The sequence below is a fragment of the Caretta caretta genome, chromosome 9, assembly GCF_965140235.1.
Source record: "Caretta caretta isolate rCarCar2 chromosome 9, rCarCar1.hap1, whole genome shotgun sequence".
In the NCBI taxonomy this organism is placed as follows: Eukaryota; Metazoa; Chordata; order Testudines; family Cheloniidae; genus Caretta; species Caretta caretta.
The window spans coordinates 83,240,931-83,266,892 of record NC_134214.1 but is presented as its reverse complement, the minus strand read 5'-3'; the positions used below and the strand labels follow the sequence as shown (position 1 = coordinate 83,266,892).

At 38.9% G+C, this 25,962-nt stretch overlaps 1 protein-coding gene across 5 annotated transcripts in view; it reads left to right on the top strand.

Moving 5' to 3' along the window:
• The window catches only part of ATRX (ATRX chromatin remodeler), a 139,870-nt gene extending 116,527 nt beyond the window's left edge, over nucleotides 1-23,343 (top strand). For all 5 annotated transcript variants that reach the window (XM_048865450.2, XM_048865447.2, XM_048865446.2 and 2 more), the window contains 5 exons: nucleotides 13,829-13,978; nucleotides 17,635-17,760; nucleotides 18,439-18,534; nucleotides 19,135-19,263; nucleotides 20,401-23,343. In XM_048865450.2, coding sequence (XP_048721407.2) covers nucleotides 13,829-13,978; nucleotides 17,635-17,760; nucleotides 18,439-18,534; nucleotides 19,135-19,263; nucleotides 20,401-20,673 — 774 coding nt within the window. In that variant the 3' untranslated portion in view covers nucleotides 20,674-23,343. The remainder of the gene's footprint in view (nucleotides 1-13,828; nucleotides 13,979-17,634; nucleotides 17,761-18,438; nucleotides 18,535-19,134; nucleotides 19,264-20,400) is intronic.
• The last annotated feature ends 2,619 nt before the right edge of the window (nucleotides 23,344-25,962 follow it).

The window sequence follows — 25,962 nt, the reverse complement described above, 5'->3', positions numbered from 1 at the left end:
TGGGTAGGATAGTTTAAGATCCAGTCATGTGAGGTGCTGAGCTCTCTCAGCTCCTACTGAAGTTGGGAATTAAGGGTGCTCAGAACCTCCCTGGAGACACTCATTGCCTTGCACAATGGACACAAACTTGCACAAATCATGAATCTGTCAAAGGAGGTGTATAATTTTTAATGTATGTTTTCAAACAGCACTGTGTGGTGTAGATCAGCAGTTCTCAGTCAATGTCCCGGGGTCCCCTGGGGTGCAGCAAGCAGGTTTCAGGGGGTCCGCCAAGCAGGGCCGGCGTTATATTCACTGGGGCAGAAAGCTCAAGCCCCAGGCCTTGAGCCTTGTCAACCAGGGCTGAAGCCTGAGCAACTTAGGTTTGTGGAACCCCCTGTGACATGGGGCCCCAGGCAAGTGCCCTGCTTGGTACCCCCTAACATGGGTCCTGGCTTTTATATGCAGAAAAATAGTTGTTGTGGCACGGGTGGGCCGTGGAGTTTTTACAGCATGTTTGGGGGCGTAAAGAAAGAAAGGTTGAGATCCCCTGGCAGAGATGATACCCACTGTCTCTTTGTATCATGGGTCATTTTATGCTGAAACCTTACAAACCTGTTTTAAAATGTGAAGTTTTGAGGAGTATAAACCTTTTTTTAAAAAAAATCAGTTTTTGTGCAAGTCCTTCTTAAAAAGCAACTCGTGTGTATTTCCATGATTTCACAATTGTATATTTTTTCAAGTACAATTAATTTGACACTTATTTCAAAATTAAACATAAAAAAGAAAAATTACTTTGAACATGGAGCCAGACATTTTTCTGTCCACAAATTAGGACAGAATCAAATTCCATCTCCATTAGATTCAGTGGGAGAAACTGGGCAGTTTGCTACTTTTAGCTACTTTGGATTCTGCAATCATTTTTTCTGTAGCTTTGTTTTATGCCTTAACTTTGTATTTTTTTTCCCATAATCAGGTGATCTCTTTTCTCCAAACTGGATGCTCCTCCAAAACCAGCTATTTCTTTACACTCCTCTGCTTAATCTTTCTCACAAGTGCCAGGTTCCATGCCTGCATGTCGCATTATTTTCATAGCTTTCCTCAACCACCACTATTCTTCCCACCAACAAACAGTCTATATTTTGCTCTTCCAAAATCAGCAGCCACGCCTCCAAAACCCTTGCTGTAGGGTCAGTGAGTAACTGGAAGTAGCTATAAATTTACAATGAGTAGAATTTTGGGACTTAGTCAAGCAGCCTAGCACTGGAGAGGGCGAGGAGGATTGGGCTAAGGTGTGCAATGAAAGAAGACTGTTTTTACAGGACCATTAGATATGGGCATGCAAATTACTTGTCATCTCTTGAAAGTCCGGGACACTGCCTACAAAAATATATATAGTTAAAGAAAACAAAACTACACATAGGAGAAACAATCGCTTAAGATTCAAACTGAATTGTTTTCTCTCATTAAAACTAACGGAGAATGATTTTGTTCCTGTCCTACTTTGCCCTCACAAGTTGGCAACCTCTTTTGATATTTGTTACCGGTTCTAACATCAGTCAGAATATTCCAACTTCATCAGGTATTTCTCAGGTACAGTTTTATATTAGGGGATTGTATACATTCTTTTTTTTTTTTTTTCATTTACTATGGAAAAAATTGAAGATGAATCCCTGGAGTTTTACTTTAATTCTTTTGGCTTCAGTTCACTTTGCTTTTTTTAGTTGTATTTATTTTTTCACTGTAAATTGATTAATTATTTTTGGTTCCATCCTTTCCAGCACTGAGTTATTTTACCTACAAATCCTTGAGTAGTCCAATAACCATTTTGACTGCTTCTTGATCCATACATTTTGCATATAAATGTCATTGTTGATTGTGTCTTACTTATGGCTGTCTTTTTTGTTTCTTTTGAATTAGACACTTTTTAAAATAAGGTATATCTCAGGCTCTAGGCATCTTTAACATAAAGACAAACATCAACATAAATCTATACAAAGGTAGCATAGGATGCACCAGCCTTCAATCCTAATAACTGTACTTCCTAATTATTGTAATTTCACCAGTTTTCCTTCTAATATCTGATTTTTGGTGTTCTATGAATTTATTGTTGTTCATGAGAAGCAACAGGAAGTCTAAGGAAAGGGTTGGCCCATTACTCAATGAGGAGGGAAAGACAGTAACAGAAAATGCAGCAGTGGCCGGAGTTTTAAATGCCATTTTTGTTTCAGTTTTCACCTAAAAGGTTAGCAGTTATCGGATGACTAACAAACGTCCATGAAAAGGGTTTTGGATCGGAGGCTAAAATAGGGAAAGAGCAAGTTAAGAATTACTTCGACAAGCTAGATGACTTCAAGTCGGCAGGGCCTGATGAAATACATCCTAGAATATTTAAGGAACTGGCTGAAGAGATCTCTCAGGAGTTAGAGCTTTTAGAATGCGTGGCGGAGAGGAGAGAGCCCATCAGCAGAAAAGAACAAATATAGAACCTGTCTATAAAAAGGGAAATAAAGACAACCCAGGGAATTATAGGCCAGTCAGCAAACTTTGGTACCCAGAAAGATAATGGAGCAGATAATCAAACAATGAATTTGCATGCACCTAGAGGATAATATAAGTAACAGTCAACATAGATTTGTCAAGAACAAATCATGTCAAACCAACCTAATATCCTTCTTTGACAAGGTAACAAGTCTTGTGGATGGGGGGAGGGAGGGAGTAAATGTGATATTTATCAACTTTATTTCATAAGACTTTTGATACAATCTCACACGACCGTCTCATAAGCAAACTAGGGAAATACAGCCTAAACAAACTAACTATAAGATGGATGCACAGCTGATTGGAGAACTGTAATCAGCGTAAATATCAATGGTCCACAGTTAAGCAGGAAGGGCATATTGAGTGAGGTCCTGCAAGGATCTTTCCTGGGTTTGGTTCTATTCAGTATCTTCCTCAGTGATTTTGATAATGGCAGAGAGAGTACACTTATAAAATTTGCGGATGATACAAGATGGGAGGAGTTGCAAGTGCTTTGGAGGACAGGATTAGAATTTAAAATGATTTTGACAAACGGAAAAAATTGTCTGAAATAAATAGGATGAAATTCCATAAGGACAAATGCAAAGTGCTGCATTTAGGAAGGAATAATAATTTGCACAAATACAAAATGGGATACGACTGCCCAGGAAGGAGTACTGCAGAAAAGGATCTGGGGGCTATCGTGGATCACAAACTATGAGTCAAAAGTACAATACTGTTGCAAAAAAATGAACATCAATCTGGGATGTATCACCAGGAGTGTTGTAAGCAAGACACGAGAAGTAATTATTCCATTCTACTCAGCAGGCCTCAACTGGAGTATTGTGTCCAGTTCTGGACAGCACACTTGGGACAGATGTGGACAAATTGAGGAAAGTCTAGAGGAGAGCAACAAAAATGATAAAAGTCTAGAAAGCACAACCTACTGGGGAAGATTGAAAAAATTGTTTGTTTAGTCTGAAGCATAGAAGACTGAGGGGGGACATAAAAAGTTGTTATAGAGAGGAGGGTGATAAATTGTTCTCCTTATCCTCTGAAGACAGGACAGGAAGTAATGGGCTTAATGGCAGCAAGGGAGATTTAGGTTACGCATTAGGAAAAACTTCCTAACAGTAAGGGTAGTTAAGCACTGGAACAAATTACCTAAGGAGTGTTGTCAGTAGCTACTGGTGAGGTGCTCTGCTCTGGTTCGATGATGATGATAGTCGGCTGCGTGCGTGTTCCCTCTGTGTGCTGCCCCAGCTCTGCGCACATAGCTGACACAGCAGGTCCTGAGAGAACCTCCAAAGGGCACAGACTCTATTAAGGTATGAAGGCACCCGGCCAGGTTTATTGTCCAACGAAGCACAGTAATAGTTTCCTGTAGATTCTACAGGACATACTACGAATATGTGCCCCCTGGCGATGGACACAGCTCAGTCAGTGGCGGGACACTCCACTGCCCCCTAGGCTGGACAAAGATATGCACTCCCGGACCTATTTTTATACAGTTGCAGGACAGATTACTCATCCCTACTGACACATTGAGGTACAGCCCCTTGACTCATTAGGGTGCTGTCTCCCCCTTTGATCATGTTGGTTCAAACAAACAGATCTGTCCATCATGCTGTCCTTTGGACCCTGTCTTTGGGATGCACCTGGCTGTTCCTTGTTATATCTGTGAAGTGTCCTCGTATCAGGATGTCCAGGTGCCATCTTGGCACACGTTCCTCTTATTACTACTTATATCATTAGCACGTGCTTTCTAGGAACCCTTTTCTTGCCAAGTTCTGCAATTAGGGCCTGCCTCTGGCTCACAGCCCAGCTTTGCTTAGCAATGCCTGGAAGTACTTTGGTTCAGGCTTTAGAGTTCAGACCAGGCCTCTGGTGCAAGGGTTTATGTTTCAGGGCCTCTTACTGCAAGGAGGTTGTGGAATCTTTGTCATTGGAGGTTTTTAAGAACAGGTTAGATCAGTAGTGGGCACCCCGCGGCCCATCAGGGTAATCCTCTGGTGGGCCGTAGGATAGTTTGTTTACATTGACTGTCCACAGGCACAGCCACTGGGAGCTGCAGGCAGCCGTGCCTGCGGACGATCAATATAAACAAACTGTCTCGCAGCCTGTCAGCGGATTACCCTGACGGGCCACAGGTTGCCCATCGCTGGGTTACACAATACCTGTCAGGGATGGTCTAGATAATACTTAGTCCTACTGCAGTGCAGGGGACTGGACTAGATGATCTCTCGAGGTCCTTCTGAGACCTATATTTTTAGGATTCTATAATTCTTTCTTTAATAGTTTGAATTCAGGTACTTTACTAGCATTAGAGTTTCTCTGTTACCTTCCTGCTATATTGGTGTTGTCCTTATTTCAGTGTAATTTTAATAGCAATACCTATTTCTGGCTTTATAATTGTAATACCTGCAATATTAACAATGAGACGAATTCAGTATCTGGTTCATGCTTCAGTCTTTTGCAAAAATCAAAATAGAAGTAAGAGGCATCTAATATTAATTGTATTTAGGAAAACATTTTATTATAATCATGAATTGCACAGTAATCAGAGAGGAAAATCTTGGTCAAAGTCATGTTGCATAATTAGATATTTTATTCCTGATGATAAATTTAGCATACACAATCTGATCTCTACAGCCTTTAGTAGGGAACAAAGGCCAGTAACCTATTACAAACATTTACCTGCATTTCTTCTTTTTGACACTGAACTGCCTATACCTTTCTTACAAAGACAGAACTGTTCCTTTGTAATTATCAGAAAAGCAAGATCGGCATGTAAGCTAACGTGAGGCTTTAGTTTTGTTTTTTACAAGTTTGGGGTATAATTTTCCCCCTTCTGTTCAGGCCCCTTCAGCTTTTATTTCTTCAAAGAATAGTTTGCTGAACAATGATATCATTGTGCAATTTTATTACCATGCAGATGGTAAGATAAGGAACTTTTGCCTCTGTAATGCTTGGCATTGGCAAGAAATGCACCAGTACTCATGCAAATGTACTCGAAGCAATATGTGGAACTACAGCTAGAATCCAGAAAAACAACACCCTCCCCTCCCCCCCCCCCCCCAAACCCCAATACATGACCGAATGTTGAAAACATTGATTTTGGAATCTAAGTGAATATATAGTTAGACCCTTAAGGCTAGTTCTTTAAAGGGGGTAGATTGTGAATTGGGTGGTGTGTTTTCTCTTCCAGCTTCCTTTACAACCATCTAAACATAGATTAACCATCTTTCTCTCTCTCAGGTCTCCTCATGAAAAGGTTACTTGCTAGTTGAGTGCAGACCCAGCACACTTGTTGACTTCATAAAGCCCAATAGCAGGGCTTTTCCAGCTCTGCTAGGAGGAGTTGCTTACATTAGGAAGGAGTTGTTCAGAACTCCATAGTTAAGTTGAGTCTGGACTTCCTATATAAAATTTATCTTTAGCACCTCCAACTTTTGATTTGAGCAGCTAATTTGTTTGTAAATTCTTTTGCTTTACATATGATAGGATTTTTCTGGTGCTTTTGGAAATTTTATCATTAAAGACTTTGTATATGTTAGATAAACAAAAATTGCCTGTTTTCTAATATTCTCAATGTGTGTGAATTTTTGGCTTGTTTTTTGTGCTCTAAATTTGAGGTGTATATCTTCTCTCTCTCTCACACACTCACACACACACTCACACACACACTCACACTTTCCTTATAAAGTAATTAGTGGAGGAAAAAAAATTATAATTATGTGTCAGATCCACATGCCAAAAAAGCAGGAGTATATACATTTGCCTGGCAATTAGCAAAAGTAATCTGTATATAGCTAACATTTACATTTTTAAACATCATGCCATGTAAAATTTTACTAGTAGTTAAATACATCTGTGTTTACTGTTTTCACCATAATGGGCTTTTACAATATCTCATTACTCGGGTGTTGCATTTTAAGAGATCGTCAATAATAAAAGCACAAAACGTCAGTGTTACAAGGAATGTTTTAATGTCAGATTTTCTAATATAACAATATTGCTTCCAAATAAAGAGCAATATTTGGGGGATATTATGTGTGTAGTTGTAAGAGGGCCTAAGACATAAGCCCTTGTATCAGAGGCCTGGTATGAGGCTTGAGGCCTGGGCTAAAGTAGTAGTCAAAGCTTTGCTGATATAAAGCAAAGTCCGGCAGTGGCTAGGCAGGGCCTGCTCACAGAATCTGGCAAAAACAGAGTGTGCAAAACCACACATTCCTAAAAGGTGCTAGGCACAAAGCTCGCACACAGACACATTCCAGAAGGGTGGTACCAGAGCACCTCAATACCAATACATTCTCCAAAGGTAACAAAAACACACTGACCCATTTTAAAAATAAGGTCAGGATAACAGCGTGATGGATAGAAATGTTTTAATCAAACCAACAGGTACAAGGTAATGGGTGGTAGTTAGGTAAGTCAGAGAGTGGTCTCTAGGTATGTCAGAGGGCAGTAACTAGCCATGTCAAGGGGGCAACACATAACTTGTTTGTGTGTGTATAAAAATGTATCTCAGAGGAAGTGTCTTTGTCTGGCCGAGGGGAAAATGGAAAGTCCCGCCATTATCTCAAGCATACATGTGTTAGTGTACCTGTAACCATTGAGCAAGGGCATTAGCACCATGCTTCATCGGCAATAAACCTGACCAAGTTCCTTCGCTGAAAACTGAGTCTGAATTTATTGGGCAGGTCTGTCAAAATCTGCTATCTGCGCAGAGCTGGGACACCATGCTAAAAGAACTCATGCAGCTGAACATCTATCAACAAAGGGGATTTTTATGCTGTTAAAAAGAACCCATGCCAGTAACACTCAGAACCTGAGTCAACTGACTGGAGATCACACTACAGAGCTAAAATTAGCAGTGTACACATTCAGGCTCGGGCTGGAGCCTGGACTCTGAAACCCTTTGAGGGGGATGGTCCTTGGAACCCAGTCTCCAGCGCGATCCTGAACATCTACAGGGATATTTTTAGCCCTGTAGCTCGAGCCTGAGTCAGTTGACCCTGACTATAAGACTCGCTGTTGGTTATTTTTTGCAGTGTACACATGCTCTATTGTGCAAAATTTTATCATTTAGATTATGTAAAAATGAAGAAAAATCACAAAACTTTCACAAAGGCAAGACAAGTAGTTCTTTTAATCAAATATTGAACGGGGGAAAGCCATCTTACAGATTTCTGTATTGATGGATATCAAGGCATTTGTCATAACTTGCGTACATTTTTAGCCTTCTCACTAAACAAAAGCAATGACACAAGTTGAAATATAACCACTGCTTCTAGGCATATACTTGGCATTGTAAATATTTATGCAAAATTTGCATATATAACATGTATGTTTCATTAACATAGCTAGCAACATTTACATGATTCAGAGGTTAACTGGAAGGAGGTGGAAATTTGTCTCTAAAATTTTAGTCTTTTGGATTTTTTTAAGAAATCATCCAAGTGATTGTGTAATTTGAATTGTTTTAAAAATTCAGCCGGTTTCAATTTCATGAGAGGTATATGTGTAATCCAAAAACATATTGCGCCTACAAAAATCATAGAAATTCAGGACAAAAAACTTAGTTGAGCTATAGTTATAGTTGTAAAGTGCTACTAGAAAAAGGACCTACTTACACTCATAGCCTCATTTTACCACCCTTAATCACATAAGGGTTTGAAGGCTCAGATCCTTGGTATGAAATATAATAAAGAAAGATTAGAGGCAGATGGCACTACAGGGAGAATGTTAAGATGATTGCCCAGAACATACATTTTCAGTTCACTGGTGTATGCAATTAATAGTGTGGTGAGCATGGTATTTGAACTGCTTATTTACATAAGGCTGTATTTTTAAAGGTATTTAGGCTGTTAATGCCCATTAATATTGCTTTTTTAAAATATAATTATACTGCTACATCTTCTTTTTGATTAGCATTTAACAGTACTGACCTAACTGTTGCATAGCAATTTGTGTTTCTTTTGGATTAAAGATGGCATGACTGCTAGAACTTGCTTGTGTTTTGTTTATGATGTAGTATGTATGCTAGTGATTGTGTGACTCTCGTCACCTTCAAAAGAGTTAACATGTAGCTACTATGCAATTATTTGGTGGACTATATTCTTCTTCAGTCCCCATCAGTACTACCTTTTTATCACACAGGCAGGCTGCTGTTGTGGTATAATATGTTTTCCAAGGAACACATACATTGACTCTTCAGTACTCCTAGTCAGCTTGAGGATTGAGAGTCTGGTTCTCTGTAAGGCAGAGCACTATCACTAGGATTTTAATTTCACACTAATTACTGAAAGCCCCCGCTGTCACACAGGTATAATTCATAAATTCATGTGTAAAAAAAGCTAAAAATTGAGCTCGTGTTTCTGTGCGCTGTGTTTGTAGTGAGCAGTGTTTCTAGTTTGTACACAGAGCTGCCCCTTGGCTGGAGGCACAGTCACCTCTTGCCTCGCATAGCTGTTACTCCCATCTTTCCTGATCAACTGTCATATTCCAACCTCCACAAAACCAAAATCTGTCTTGTTCTCACAGCATGCATTGATGATTGAACCTGGTGATATTCTAAACAAAAAGGGCTCTCAGCCATGCTTCTAGCTGTGGCCATCACTTTACACCGGTGGTCCCCAAACTTTTTACCTCGCACCCCATCTCTTGCCCGTGTCCATGTCCCATCCATCCGCCCCACGCACCCTGGGGAGCGGGGTCACGGCTCCAGGAGAGCGGGATGCAGATGGGGTAAAGGGGCCAAGGCTGGTGCTACAGCTGGGGACAGGGCCAGGAGTGGAGCCAGCACATGTGGCCGGGGACAGGAGCAGAGCTGGGTGGTGCCCCCCACCCCGTGTGTGGACTGGCCCGGGACCTAGCTGTGCCCTCCTGGGCGGGCGGGGGCAAATCCCACAGTTTGGGGACCTTTGCTTTACACTGCCTCAGTTGACATTTGTGGCTTCAGAGTGATGCAGAAAATAACGTTGGAATCTTGTTATATAGATACTAGTTTATTTTTAATAGTGCTATTACAAGAAAAAGAACCGTGACGAAGGCAGATTCAGTTCTTGATTTTTGTGTTTAAAAGGCTATTTATATAGTAAAAAGTTCTGTATAAAAGTGCACAAAAATTGTTAAATTAGCCTTAACTTTCACTGATTAAAAGTAGATTTTTATTAATCCACTATCTCTGCATCTTTGCAAATAAGACTGCATTAAAAATTATCTCTCTTAGTCCAAGAAAAGCATACAAGGTGCACTATGAGTGATTAATCAGTGGTTCAAATTTAGATGATGTAAGTATAAAAATAATTACTGTACATACAGTGGGCTTTGTGTAGATTTCTGTTATGCTGGTGACTAGTTATCTAATCCAGACTGAAGTTTTAGGCACTTCAAAGTGTTTTTAGTTTTGTAGAACAGCAGATTATAAGGTTAGAAGGCACACTGGACCTATTATCTTTCATTGGAAGAGATAGTTTAAACAGAACTCTCTCAGTTTACCATATTTTTATTATATTTCAGATGTTATGTTTTGCTTTGCGTTGGGCTTTTCAGCAATGGAGGTGGGTGCTTTAAATAAATTGACTTATGAGTACTATTATAGTGTTTTTAAATAGATTCCCACAAATTTTTACACTGAACTCCCACAGGATTATGTGCTGGGGGAAAGATTTAGCACAGCAATTCTCAACGGGGGAGGGGGGGTCCACAGCCCCCTGTTGAGCCACAAGCCCTTTTACAGGGGCCGTGGGGCTGAAGCCGGGAGCCACAGGGCTGAAGCCCTGAGCCCCAGCATTCCCCGTGGGGCCGAAACCCCAGCTACCTCCACCCTGAGGTACCCCTTGCCTGCACACAGCCCCTAGTTGCCTCCTGCCTGCACCCTGAGCAGTTTTCAAACTTTTTGAGCTGAGCCCCTCCCCCCTTTGAGTTATAATTTTTGGTTGTGTGCCCCTCCCAACCGAGACAGGCCGGGTGGCCTGCTGAGAAGATGAGTCAGGCGAAAGAGGTGGTGTTCTCTTCCCGGACCCCACCCAAGCCCCGCTGGGCCCTGCCCCCCAAAACAGAAGTCAAGCTACGCCTTATAGCATGTTGGGTCGTGGGAGGGGGGAGCGCTCAGAAAGAAAAAGGTTGAGAACCCCTGATTTAGTGCATGTTAAAGTCACAGTCAAAATATTTTTCCCCAATTGTTGGCTTGGCTTTTTCATTTTGTAACAGGTATGTTTGAAGTGACAAGTTCAAGCAGTTGTCACTTTACCGCTTATGGCCACTGGCACTAGACTTCCCAAAGAGGTGTTGCAGGAGCAGACCAAAGGCAAGGTGGGGAGAGGTACTGCTTAAGCCTGCGCGCCCACCCAGGGTTGTGAGTTCAATCCTTGAGGGGGCCACTTAGGGATCAGGGAGCAAAAATTGGGGATTGGTACTGCTTTGTGCAGGGGGTTGGACTAGATGACCTCCCGAGGTCCCTTCCAACCCTGATATTCTATGAAACAGTGTCCCTAGGAGCATCCAGTAGCGTGTACCCTGTCATTTATTCTTGTGTTGTCGTCATGTCCCCAATACCATGAGCAGCACCCCCCTATCAGCAAAAACAAGCAATGCCTTAATGCGGGGGTAGTCAATTATTTTTTGTCAAGATATAGTCAAGGTCCAGACTCCAAAGAAAATAATAAAAAATGATTATAGTAAGTACATCAAAAGATTTTGGGGTTTGTTTGAAAGCATCTGGCAGTCTGGATTTGCCCGCGGTCCACCTATTGACTATTCCTGCCTTAATGCTACAGTATTTATGTTGTTAAATATAGGATTGGCTGAGTTAAGGTCATTTAATGCAGATTGGAAAGTCAGATAAAACTAGTAGTTCTGATTGAGTTGGGCATAGTATCTCTTTAGCAGTAGTTTGCAATATATGAGCATTAGTTGTCTGGGATTTAGCAAGTGTTTGCTTTTTCACTGTAGTCTAAGAAGAGAAAAATTGTGGATTCTTAAAAAGCTGCTAACTCCAGAATAGTAAATTTCTCTGCTCCTTTTCTATCAGTCACTGAATTGGTTGAGAAAAGGTCTTTATTTTATGACTCAGTATACAGGCTGTGTGCCCTCCTGGGTTAGTCTTCTTTTAGATGTAATTCTTCTGTTGCATTTAGTCCCATGAAAAGTTGAAAATGACAACTGGGAGAAACATTTTTGAAGTTTGGACACATTTTCCAGCAAATTTTCAGTTCAGCACCAAAATTGCATTTCAGTATCGTTTTAAAAACCTATAAACCATATTGCTAAATGCTTTTTTTTAATTTCAGAGTATACTAATGCAAATCAATAAACTTTTTTGCTGAATTTCACATAAAATTGAATTAATTAGTTTTGCAGTGTAAAAACATTTAAGAAAATGTAATGGCGGTATCTTACTTAGCTTTCAATCGTCATCGCTTTATTTAATACAAAATAAAGTTTAGACAAAGAAAAGCAAACATACACAGTTGGATGTAATTTAAACCACATTTTGATGACTCTGCTAGCCAAGTGAGTGTGGATTATATTCCAGTATTGTTTTCAGTAATAGTGTTACCATGGAAACTAATGCATATGCATGTATAAGAACCCTCCACACACTTATGTACAGCTACAGTATGTTGAGAAAGCTTTTATTGTGTTAACTTCATTTTGTAATCTCTTCTGGACTTTCACCCAACTCCCTTAAATGTTTTCTGTATATCCTATTACCACATCCTTTCTCTTCCGCTAAATCCCATTATTTGATTCATGTGCCCTTTAGTCACACGGATATATCGCAGAATTTGCTCCTGAGGGGCTGAAGGAGAATGTGGTGGCTCCCACATGAAGAGGCCAGTTGATAGGACAAGGATGAAATAAAGAGGTTGATTTTTTAAAAAAAGATGTTAACTGCTTTAATGCTCAAAATTATGGTTTGTTTTTTTTTGCTTGTGTAGCAGTATAAAGCGTAGAAGCAGATAGTTGTCACTTGTGATTAAGGAATTGGACTGAAATTCAGGATACCTGGGTTCGCTTCCTGGTTCTGCCACAGGCTCCCTGTGTGACCTTGGCTACAAGTCACTTTTTCTCTGTGGATCAATTCCATACCTTCTACTTGTATTTGTTTCCCTTTCTCCCATCTTAGGTCTATATAGACTGTGAGCTCTTCAGAGCAGGAACACAGTCTGAACTTTGTGGTCCAAACAGGAGCGGGATCTAGCAATCTTATGGGCCTTGTTTCTGTTGATCCTTAGAGGCATTGCTTTCATTTCAACACCATCATTTGGGTGCCTATGGAGAAGGAAATGTTGACTCAGTAAAAATGAAGATTGCTAAACCTTTAACTTTAGTTTAAGATACAAGCAGCTTTGTTCCAACCATTCTTTTCCCCTCCATTTGTTTTTATTTCATTTTTTAATTGAGATAACATGATCTCATTACGTGGCATCTGTATTCCTATCAAGGACAAGGCACCTAAATACGTTAGTTACCTGCCACGTTCTCTCTTTTATTTGCTTAATTAATAAATTAGGGTTTTTTAGGTTAGTGACTGACTTTTGAAAAATAGGAATAGTTTTTAACACAGCTCCATAGGACCTTTAATATTCAGGACTTTGAATAAAACAATTTGCAACTGAGGTCATTTAAGTATTTTAGTTATTATAAAAGTGTAAAAGTATTAGTATAGTATAGAATGTGAGTGTCCAAAGCATGGCCTGTTGGCCAAATCCAGCACATGGAACCCAGACGTGACGTTTTAATATAGAGCTGTGGAGACTACATATCCCAACACATGCATTTTGCCGTTTTGAAAAAGGTGGCCCCCTCCAGGGGCTATTGGTGGTATAGTAGTGAAACTGTTCCTGGAGTTTCAGGTTGAAACATGCAATTTGGGCTCAAATACTTTCCAACTCATAAAATCCAACAGGGAAGTTCTACCTCATCACCGAAGGAGATTATCATAGCCTCCCGTCAGGAGCAGGGTGCAAGCATCTCTTAAAGAAGCAATTATTTGGCACCTTTCATTCTATTTAGGTTCTATACTGCATCAGTCATTGTGGAATCTGGGTATACTGTAGTGGTCCACTAAGTGATTTGACTATCTGTTGCATGAGGTTGTTTCTCCATTACCTTTCCCATCAGGAAAACTGCATTTGTTTTTTTTTTTTTTAATTTCTTCTAGTTTTATTTATATATGAAGTGCTTTGAGCTCTATTGTGAAAGTCAGGTCAAAGAAATATGACTTGCACATGCTCAACAAAAATATACTGTAGCACTATTACAGATAAAAATATTTAATAAGTGACCTTCATTTCATGGTACTTTTTCATTTAAACAGGATACAATTCTGGCAGAATTGCTTCAGATCCACAAAGAACATATAGTGGGCTATCATGAGCATGATTCCCTCCTAGACCATAAAGAGGAGGAAGAATTGACCGAAGAGGAAAGGAAGGCAGCTTGGGCAGAATATGAAGCTGAAAAAAAGGTAAAGATGTCTGCCCTAACGTAAAGTGGATGTCATGTGTGTAAAAAATAACCGTCAGTTTAAAAAAAAAAATTATAATTGTTCTGTAAGCATAATGAATCTTTGTAGAAATAGCTCCATTACAGGCTTGGAAATGGGCTTCTGAATAATATTATGTAAAATGGTAATTTTAAATATCACCTCTATAAAAGCTAAACAGACTATGAAAAATGAAAAGATAGATGCTGTTTTGGTGGTGGACTTTTGTATGTATTTGCTTCAAGATATTTTTACTTAGTGTTTGTTACTTTTTTTATTAATAATTAGCTTTGTAGTTTTCACATTTTATATTATACATCCAGCTGACATTCTTCAGTATACTTCATTCTGAAAATGTATGGAAAATCTCTACCTTTTGAGATTTTTTTAATGGAAAAATGGGCATCTCATTTCAAAACAAGCCCTCCGCCTCTTCCCCAACCCCAGAAAATATAATCCAGTTGAGGCATAAGTAAATACTGGAATTGGCCTGAGAGTTTACAGTTCATTCATTCCCAAAGTCCTAGATTCTTAAACTAGAGACAGTTTTTTTGTTTGTTTTGTTTTTTAATTATAACCCAGGAATTACTAGATCAAAAAGAAGTGGGAGAAGGAAATTGAGTGCATAACAAGGATTTTATAAACTGTCAGAAAGGGAGATACCCACTGATGGTAACGTAATTACTTTGGTTTGAATTATGAACAGAAAGACAGAAAGTTTTAGTGGGAATGGTCATTGCAATAAGTAGAACGAACTTTCTAGTGTTTAAGACAATAAAAATCTTTGTTCTTAAAATATGCTTATAAATCTGTGACTTAGTTCAAAAGTCTTGAAAATAATTATATTTCACTTAACTCAGTGGGAGAACAGAGAAAACTGAAACTAGCCTTCATTATCATACTGTACAAGGAGAATAAGAACTTAAGAATTGGTTTGTTTGGTGTAAATAGGAGTATTGTTGCTAGAGTACTCCTCTAAAGGATGTAAAGGCAGCAGAAGTGAAAAATGCTTGAAAGATGTTGCACCTGGGTGATCAGATCTGATGATTAAGATATTTTCTCTTTTGAATTCACAAAGTGGGAAATATGGAAAGTTGCTGAAGATTTTAAGTGGGCATCTGACTCAGGGAGAATTTCAGGAGTTCGCAGATATGAAGAGTAGTTGGAGATTTTTGGTAGCAATGTAATTTCTCTGGGGGAACCAAAGTACTGTGTGAGATATGACACTAAAACATCTGGATGGCTCCAAGTGGATAAGTTTAACAGTCATCTGTATGAAGTTGTGTAGGGCCAGAAATGGACCATGAACTCATGCCTTGAACTGTTTCTTGTTTCTGTCATCTGTTTTGTTTTTTTTTTTAATGTCTTGTCCTGAGGACAAAAGTTCTCACGAAAGAACACCATACCCAATCTGGGTGGGGGAGTATGATCAGAGGAAAATGTCCTATGAGTCCCGTCCCCCCTCAAAAGGGATTAAAACCCCTTAATTTACTATATTTCATGTGTCTTCCAAACTTAATTATGAACAGAACCTAGAACAAAATTACCCAAGAAACCCTTTCATTCATGCCTGCGCAGCGGGAAAGGCTTCTGAATAATTCTTTTCCTGTTACAAGTGTCTTTTTCCAGTTTTATCATCTTGTATAGTGCATAATAGCTCTTGACATTTATTTTAAAAACATATAAAGTAGTACCATTTCCAGTAGACAAAACAACCTGCCTGAAGGATACAAGAACATCATGCATGAGTACAACCCTGCGTGGTGTGCAACTCCTGTCTGGGAGCTTGCAAGCCGCTTGTACATACTAGCATGACCAGGGACAGTTGCCAGTGACTCTAGTGCCCACCCCAGTGGGTGGGGCGGTGGGGGGAGGGGAGGTACTGCCATGCTGGAGGAACTGCCAGCGGCCCGACATGCTGCTACTTTTGCTAGTGTGGTTCCTGCTAGAGCCCTTCAGCTCTGCGGATAGCAATTTATATCCGCGGTTCTAAATTTTGTATCGTGCAGGGCTCTATGCATGGGGGTTAGAATCTAAGGACTGGAATGATCAAGCAATTGAAAATCTATTTTCTCTATTTCGTTTGAAATGTGAAGCCCTGCAAAATTTAGATTTTTTGGAAGATTGTTGAGTAATTCCTACCAAAATTTTGAGAATTCTATGTTCATTGGTATTTAATAGGAATTCTGCAGTAAAAAGACCTTTTTTCAATTTTAAAAAATTAGGCTATATGTGAATTACAGTATATGAGAATCCTTAACAAACACAGGATGGTTTATGGCAAAGCTGAAAGTGCTATTAATACACCTAGCTAGTTACCAACTCCTAATGTTACTAATTAATGCACATTGCCACTATTCTTAATACTTAAATCATACCCTTCCTAAAACAGAGCAACAGTTTATATACGTATAGAGTCTGAAAGAAGCATCCTCAGAGTTGTCCAACTTCATTATATAAATACCAGATTTTGAAATCTGAGAGAAAGTTAACCACTTCAGATCAGACTCTGATTAAGAGAAAAAGAATAATGCCTATTCAGGATTGATTCTGTGATATCCAAGATAAAATTATATAGGGTTGATTTATGGAGACTTAGTTGTTGCAAAGGCATAGCTTTATACCTGCTTGGCATAGCTGCTTTTTTAACAGTCCGAAAGGAAAGGGTTTACTGTATTGGCGTCTGTAATTCAAATTTATTTACAGCAAAAGTATTCATCTTTGCTTTTTGCAGAGGGTGGGATTATTTGTTCTTATAAGGAACATTGGTGGTTACACTACACCTATTTAGGCATTGGTGTCCCTACATTTTGGAAATACAGGTTTGCCAGAATATCCTAATGGCTTTGTGCAATCTGACATGCCTCTCAGTTGCTTTGTGGTATAATTTGTTTGAATATTTTGGGGAATTATTTTTCTGCTTCAATAACTTTTGTGATCTAACTGGTGTTTTTGACTTTTATTTCAACAATGGACTTGTGTATTTGAGAATTATTCCTTGCAAGAGGTCTTGTATTTCTTTCTTCCAGTGAATAAAACTCTGCATACTGCATTTCTGTCAAGTCAGGCTAACCCTGTTCAGCTAGTTTTTCTGTATTTGATTAATTCATTTTTGAAGTCCTTGCTCTGTTGTTAATGTATCTGTAATGGTGTCTGGCTACACAAATGTGTACTACTGTATCCATATCGCAGTACTTCAGCATGTGCTTAAAAATCAGTTATCATATAAACCTTAAACAATGTATTTTGTCAGATTATATACATATCACATACACACTTTTACATTAGTGTAGTATGTATCACTAGACAAATTGAAGATATTGTTAGGATTTTCTTCTCTTACTGTGTTTATACCAAATTATAGATGAACTAGACTCAAATCTCAAGACACATACTGAGGCTTCTCTAAGTAGTTGGAAACTTAATCATTTTGATTCCACGCTTTGGAAAGAATTTTCAATACACTCAGATGGTTCCACTTCTAAGGGTTAAAACTTTATAAGATCTTTGATTTCTCTTTAGGGTGTGTTTTGTTTGTGTGTGTGTTCAATTCTTTCCTAGAATTGACAGCAGTGGCATGCTATAGCACTTAGGAATATTCATAGTCGCTAAACCTAAGTACAATTTTTGTTTTTAAGGGTCTGACCATGCGCTTCAACATGCCAGCTGGGACTAATATGCCCCCTATCAATTTCAACTCTCAAACTCCATATATTCCGTTCAATTTGGGAGCATTGTCGGCAATGAGTAACCAACAGCTAGAGGTAGGTAGTGAAATCCAAATGGCACAGTGTATCTGCATTGCTTTGAGCATGTCTCAGATATTCAAATTAAGTTACAAATCAGTAATTACTGAAATTTTTTTAACGTCCTGATAAGTAATACCTTCTAGTTGAATGTAACATTTTTTTAAAAGTAGATTTATGATATGTCTGTTTAGTTGAAATCTATTAACTTGTGTGTGCATATTGAAATGTTTATAGCAACAGTGTATTCTGATTATAGGAAGCTGATCACTGTAGCATTTGTATAATATTAGGAATGTACTAGTATAATTTAAAACAAGAAGTAATGTTGAACACAGTCATAGTGAGTATGAATGTGACAATTGTAATAATTTTACAATGCCAACTGCAAAAAGTTAGGTGTAAAATTTGTCACTTTGGTCTAACACAGTTTTGATCATCTAAAAAGCACTGAGTGAGCAGATTGTTTTCAGTTGACTTATTTGTATTTTCTGTTCATTTACTTACCTCCAAAGTCTAATTGTGTGTGAATTTATTTCCATCATATTACCCAACTCTGTGTGTTCACTTGTGTGAAAAAGTTTCAAATATAGTTACATAAATTGGAGATGGAGAAAAGCATTTCTAAATGTGTGGACAACTTAATTTCTTGCTTTGCACCTATCCTTTATAATTCATTGTCTGCTATTCTCTCAGGACCTCATTAATCAAGGAAGAGAAAAAGTTGTGGAAGCAACCAACAGTGTAACTGCAGTGAGAATTCAGCCCCTTGAAGATATAATTTCAACTATAGTAAGTAAAATAGATATTATTCCACATTTGGTCAGGAGCTGGAAAAATGTTAAGAAGCAGTGTCAAGCAAAGAAGTGACGACTACTGATTATAAATAGTCATCCAGTTAATTGTCATATTATTTCTTCTTCATTAATAAAGCAGTATTTTTAATTAATGCTGATTTCTGTTACCACAATTTGTAATAACAGCTAATTAATGATGTAGTTGGGTAATAGCACCTGTGTGGATAGTAGAATCTTATAGTGCCAACAATTTGGTCCATAGCTCCATGTCAGTATTTCCCAGACAGTGAAAATGCTGGCTCCCTGCAAATGAGACTGATTGGCTCAGCTGAGTATTTTTTCCCCCTGTTTTCTTCTCCATACATTTTCCCCTTTTAAAAGAAAATTTAGAAAAACATGTTTTTTATTGGCAATATAAAGATCTAATAACTTCTGGTTATAGTTATAAAACTGTACTTCCCCAGAATATTTACTGGAAACTGGGCGGTCAGTCAGTGCCAACTATATTCATCCAGCTCTGAAAAAATTGCGAGAACTTGATTGCCCTTACTTTTCTATCAGAGTGACTAATAAAATGTATTTTTTTCCTTTTCAGTGGAAGGAAAATCTGACCCTGACAGAGACCCAAGTGCAGGCCTTGGCCCTAAGCAGACAGGCAAGCCAGGAGCTTGATGTTAAGCGCCGAGAAGCCATCTACAATGATGTCTTGACAAAACAACAGATGGTAAGAATTCTGAATGCCTTTTAGATAATTATGTTTATTTGGATTGGGATGCATGAGTGATACCAACCTGGACTAGCACATGATATTAAAGATGTTTTTGTAGAATGCCAGCTTCTTATCAATCCCTTGGGCCCAGTAATTACCAACAGTGTGTTTTGCTCCTCCACACCAGAAAGTGCTGAGTTATACAATGTTTTGGACTAGCATTGTTCATTTAGGGAGATGTGTAAAGTAGATTGCAAATTCCATCTCCTAAATTCTGCTATTAATTCATGTATTTGAAGTGCTTGAAGACTAAGTGGCTTAAGAAAAACCAAATACTAAAGTGGTAATAGGCATGTAGCATACAGTGACCTTTACACAAGACCCAGTCTCCTTAAAGATGTTAACTTTCTAATTATATATAGGAACTTGCATCTCTTCAGGATAGTTCTGTTTACAGCAGTTTAGTTCCATGGGAAAACAAATCAACAGCACTCCTCCGTGCATTAAATCTTCCTTAAAACAAGTCAGAAACCAAAATAATCCATGCCAATGCTCTTTCTGAAACCTTTCTCATCACCCTTTCCTGGTGTATTCCTTTACCATTCACAGGCTTTGTATTGGAAAGTTCTAACTCCTGGCACTAAGGAATTATTTTATGCAGAATGCACATAATTTAAAACCACGTAACTCATTAGGACTTTCTAAGTAATCTTGAGAAATCTGAAACTTTCCCAATAGGTGCTAGTCCAACTGGAAGTATTTTCTCCTTTGGTGTTTGTCACTAAATGTTTATTTACCCATCAACTTGTAGGATTTTCAAAGGGATGTTAAATAGTACCTGACAACAAATGCTGTAACTAATACAGGGGAGTAATTTCACAGTAGAATGCATATCACCATGGCAACTAACATAAATGCTGCCTGCAATACAATAGGCAAGTCATTAGGAGACCTTAGTCCTACATGGTGTTACTAACTGGTTTCTACTGTAATCCGCTTGTGAATGCCATCACGTTAGTGATGGGGATAACAATAATGTTTTTTTCTTCAGCCATGGTACCCCTAGCAAATTGATTTTTAACTCTAAACTTGATACTTGCTGCAGTAAGACAGGTCATGCACTTGTAACAGCTCCACTTTCCCTCCCCACAGTTAATCAGTTGTGTTCAGCGGATACTCATGAACAGAAGACTACAGCAGCAGTACAATCAGCAGCAGCAGCAGCAAATGTCTTATCAGCAAGCAGCAATGAGTCATCTCATGATGCCAAAGCCTCCAAATTTAATCATGAACCCTTCCACCTACCAGCAGATAGATATGAGAGGAATGTATCAGGCAGTTTCTGGTGGTCTGCAGCCACCGCCATTGCAGCGTGCCCCACCCCCAATGAGAGGCAAAAATCCAGGACCTTCCCAAGGGAAATAAATGTGATTTTGCACTAAACGGATTGTTAAAATCAGAGAGAACTTTTTTATTTTTTTAGGAATCAATGGCTTAACAGAACTCAACTGCATAAATAGTTTGGATCCCTTAAATGCCATGTTCCATATTAGTGTTTCAACTGTGTTTAAATAGGATGTAACATTTTTCCCTCTCATGTCAGTGATGTTGCCTAGAATCTTCTTACATGTGTTGAATACAGGAGATATCAAATTGTTTTCAGTGAAAACAAGCCCTTCCATAATAGTAGCAGCTCCACAGGTTTACTGTCTAAAGTCCTATGCTTGTTTTTAGTAGCCATAAAACCATCATCAAACATGAGAAACTTAGGAGAGAATACAGATCTGTATGTTTCAGTATTCCATATATAAAATGTACACAGCTGAGTTCTTGATTAGAGTTGATTCCTCAAATTATGGGATACTTTTATACTTATCCATTTCTTGAAATTAGTGAGTGTGATAAGACAGAGAAAAATTATATTGTTTCCTTTTGACTGAAGTCTGGACTTGTACTATATCATCTGTGCAGAATAAAACATAGGAACTGAAAATTCTCTTGAGATAAAATTGAGTGCAATATTCTTAAATACTACGGCTCTAAAACGTTGTCATGCAGTTATATAGAAACCGTGTATACAGCCTTAAATCATGACTTGAGAAGAGAATTTTTTCTTCTCCAGTCTTCTGCCACTTGTTATTTTCAGTTTTATGTGATGGAATAACTGGTAAATTTAAATTTACAGCTTTGTATCCTTCACACATTATTTCACTGTTCGCTGACTCTGATACAAAGCACATTTCTGTTAACTCCTTGATGCTGGTGCTAGTGTCTCTTCCCTTTGCTGGCAATGGGATAGGGACCAAAAAAATCAAATTACTGGTATTTTGGAGGTTAAGATAGTGGTGATTCTTAGGGTCACTCCCTGTTTTATAAACAACATCACAATGGCAGAACCATTGCCAACTTTGAATTCATACACTGAATGTGCTTTAACAATTTCCAGTTCTGCCAGAATTGTGAAATAATTCTCCTTGTATAGATAAGGATCTCTGCCTACCATGTTCTTCTCCCTACCCCTTCTTTCATTTTTGTAAGAATATAAGTTAGTCCAAAAAGACCTTGATTCTTTTTTTTTTTTTTTTTTTAATAATCTAGACCAAGGTACATTTCTGATTGGTTACATGTCATTAATACCTACGTTCCCAACATTTTAATGGGATAGTAACACATTTTCTGTGCTTATGATGATCCAGTTACACACACACACACACGCGACTTTTCTTTGCATATAGTTTGGCTGATACTATTTTTAAAGGAAAACGTTTTTAGAATGTGAGAGACAAATTAAATGACAGGAATATTTGAGGTGATACTGTATCAGGTATTGAAAACAGAATTTTTGAGAAACGAAAGCTGGATGGAGGGACTTGCTGACATCAACTAGAAGAGTTTTGGCTTCTTGAATCACTCTTGAAGGACTTTTTTGAGTTTTTATGTCCTCAAAAGACAAGTGTTTCCACATCTAAAATATACAAATCTTGTGAGATATTTCATTTGGGGTTTGAATTTTGGTTTGTGATATGTGTAGAATTTGTTAGATCTGCTGCAAAACCAGCTAACAAAATTGTTGGTTTGGATTTTTTCCTGTTACAAGACATCGCAAGAAAACCCTCTATGTTCTAAGCCTTTGCCAGCTCCGTAATCAGATTTATTTAATTTGAGGGGGGGGAGGAGCCAGAAAAGGTGCATTCATTTTAGAAGAAGTTACAAAAATTAGACTTTGTGAGACAAGCATTTGAATGCAAATGTACTCTGGACAACTGTCATGGATATTCCTACATGTCGTGAATAAGACAAATATGTTCTACCAGACCTGGGAATTTTCAATGGAGTTCTACGATAACTCACTCAAAGACTTAAATGTGGAAGTTTTAGGCAACATTTAAAGGCACATTTTTTCCACCGTGGACAAAACTATGGATAACAGAAGACTAATGCATAAGAAGATTAATCAAAGATAAGAAGCATTGAAATAAAACTTGGACCACTTTGTATACATGTTCCTCACTTGACATTTTAGCTGCATAATGTGTGTATAACATGAAGCTTTAACAAATATTTAAAGACAGAACATTACATCAATAAGGTAATAAAAGGCTCATTTTTATATTTGTTTTAGATGTTTTAACTAGTTGAAATGGCTTAAGATGACAAATAAAAATGTTGCTTGTAATACAGTTTTGCCTGCTAAATTCTCCACATTTTGTAACCTGTTTATTCCTTTGGATGTAAAGCGTTTTTGCTTAGTATTGTGATATTGTATATGTTTTGTCCCAGTTGTATAGTAATGTTTCAGTCCATCAACCAGCTTTGGCTGCTGAAATCATACAGCTGTGAAGACTTGCCTTTGTTTCTGTTAGACGGCTTTTCAGTTCTGTATTAAATATCTTCAGTACTGTAGAAAAGATGTCACCTCGTCCTATAAGGCTGTTTTGTAATATATATATAAGGACTGGAAATGTGTTTTTAAAGAAAAGCAGCATTCAAGTATGACAATATACTATCTGTGTTTTCACCATTCAAAGTGCTGTTTAGTAGTTGAAACTTAAACTATTTAATATCTCATTTAATAAAGTGACCAAAATACATAAACATGTGCAGTGCTGCATTTTTAACATGCTGTTAGATCCACGTTGTTTACAGCCCCTGAGGAATTTGTTATTTGAGAAATAAGGAAGTAATGGTTGTGAGTGGCGCATTTAACTGACATCTCTCTGGTATAATCTCTCTCTCCACATTTTTAGTTCAGGATTCGGGAAAAATACTTATAGGGGACCCAGGAGATAGTTCCAGAGGTATTAGCGTCTACATAAATTGCCCCTGCCTTTGGAGATTCCCCAGAGATTCATTTGACACTCAGGATCTGTGAAGTGCCAGATGACCACCATCCTGGTCAGTTCCACAGATGTTGGAAGAGAAAATACTGCAACCTCCTTTCATGATGCATCATCTAAAGCAGTGGTTCTCAAAGCCTGTCCACCGCTTGTTCAGGGAAAGTCCCTGGCGGACCAGACCGGTTTGTTTACCTGCCACGTCTGCAGGTTCGGCTGATCGCGGCTCCCACTGCCTGCGGTTCGCCGCCGCAGGCCAATGGCGGCTGTGGGAAGGGCAGCCAGCACGTCCCCTGGTCCGTGCTGCTTCCTGCAGCCGCCACTGGCCTGGAGCCAGTGGGAGCCGTGATCAGCCAAACCTGTGGACGCAGCAGGTAAACAAACTGGTCCGGCGTGCTAGGGGCTTTACCTGAACAAGCGGCGGACCGGCTTTGAAAACCACTGATCTAAAGAAACTCTGCAAATGGAACTATTACAGCTTCCTGGGATTTTGATCTGAGTGCAAGAGTGATCTCTTTTGCCCAACATCGGATAAACTAAATTGTAATATAAAGAGACATTTTTCAAACTGAGTTTGGGGGAAGTGTAGCAGATAAAGTACTTGATGCTAAGAGGTGCTGAACACCTGAAACTCACTGACTTCATGGGAGCTGCAGGCTCCCAAGCCCCCCCCCCCCCCCCTTAGTATTAGGCCTCTAAGTTTGGTGTTCGAAGTTGTATGTTTTTAATATTTGTTTTGATGACTGCAAATATAGAGTCATGTTTTATTACATACCAACTATTAAATACTAAGTGATCCATGTGACTTTAATCAAAGCCTAATCCAATAACAATTACCACTTATTATAGCAAAGAATCTCACAATGTGTATCTTAATTTTCTTCTGGCCCTTGTCTATACATGTTAACAGCACAGCAGGTAGAAGCGGGTGTCTGCTGTACCTAGTACATTGATCTGCTGATGCTGCTTGTTGCATTTTGGTAATTTTTTGGGGATGTAGTTAAGAAGAAATCTGAGACTCTTAAATCTTGCATTAAGCCAGCCTTGCAAATCTTTTATGCAAACTTGCCAACACAGGCACAAAATCTACATCCCTCACCCTCTTCCCTCCATGATGGGGGGAAAAAAAGTGTAACCTTTCAAAATCAGTTACTTGCTGTAGGTGAGTAAAACTTTGGAAGGCTGTGCTGTACATACTCTAAGAATTACTCCGAAAAACTCCTTTGCCATCACAACTACAAAACAAACACAAAAGCAGTTGGTGTGCTGAGACTACATGCCTGTCATGCAAATCAATATTGTCTCATTGTTTCCTTGTACTCCACCACCTGGAGGTAGCCATGGCTGTCTCTTGTGTTATATTTAGATTGTAAGTCCTTTTGTTCTGTGTGTGTTCAGTGCCTAGCACAAAGGTGTCCTGGTCCATAACTGGGATTCCTAGGTGCTATGATAATAAGTATTTATATGAGAGACAAGGTGGGTGAGGTAATATCTTTTATTGAACCAACTTCTGTTGGTGAGAGAGACGAGCTTTCAAGCCACACAGAGCTCTTCTTAAGGTCTGGGAAAGCAACTCCCAGCCAAAGCAAAATGCAAGGTGGAACAGATTGTTTAGCTTAAGTAGTTAGCATAGGAGTTAGTTGGTCCAATAAAACACATTACCTCACCCACCTTGTCTCTAATATCCTGGAACCGACACAGCTACATGCATATAAGTATTTATATGGTCCACATCATCCCCATTCTTCTGCTCATGATATATCCTGTGACCTCAATAGTTCCACTCTCCTTGGAGTTGACTTTGCTTGACATCAGGATTAATTTATTCCTAAACTGTACTGAAGCAGATCAGACTTGGAGTTGAAATAATTGCAATACCATGCATAGACTTTCCCTTCTTTCACTCCTATTATATTTCCCCCACCCAGGACCACCTCAGCCATTACTACTTGTGCCTGCCGAAGTCAGTCAGTATGGTTAGACCAAATCACCTAATGTGAGGAGTTTAAATCCTCAAGACAGCTGTACAGTGAAAAGTCCAGCTCTTCAGTGATTAGCTGAAAAAGGGGAAGTCAACTGTTTTTTCAGAGTGGTGCTAAAATGCATGTGAGGCAGAAGTGCAGGGGAACAGTGTAAGATCTATTCATGTGAATCTAGAATTAAGGATTCTAGAGAAATTAGCAACAGTGTTAGGGTAATGTACAGCCCCCCACCCAATGGAACTGGTGCCTTTGTACTACACAGGTTAGGGTTAGAAGGCAGATTTTTCTGGAGCCTAGGCAGTAGGTCTGTATTCTCTGGGTGCTATGGAGCCTAGCTATATGAATCTACTGGATGGATGTCCCCTATGAAGCAGAAGGAGAACAGCAACAGGGGCTAC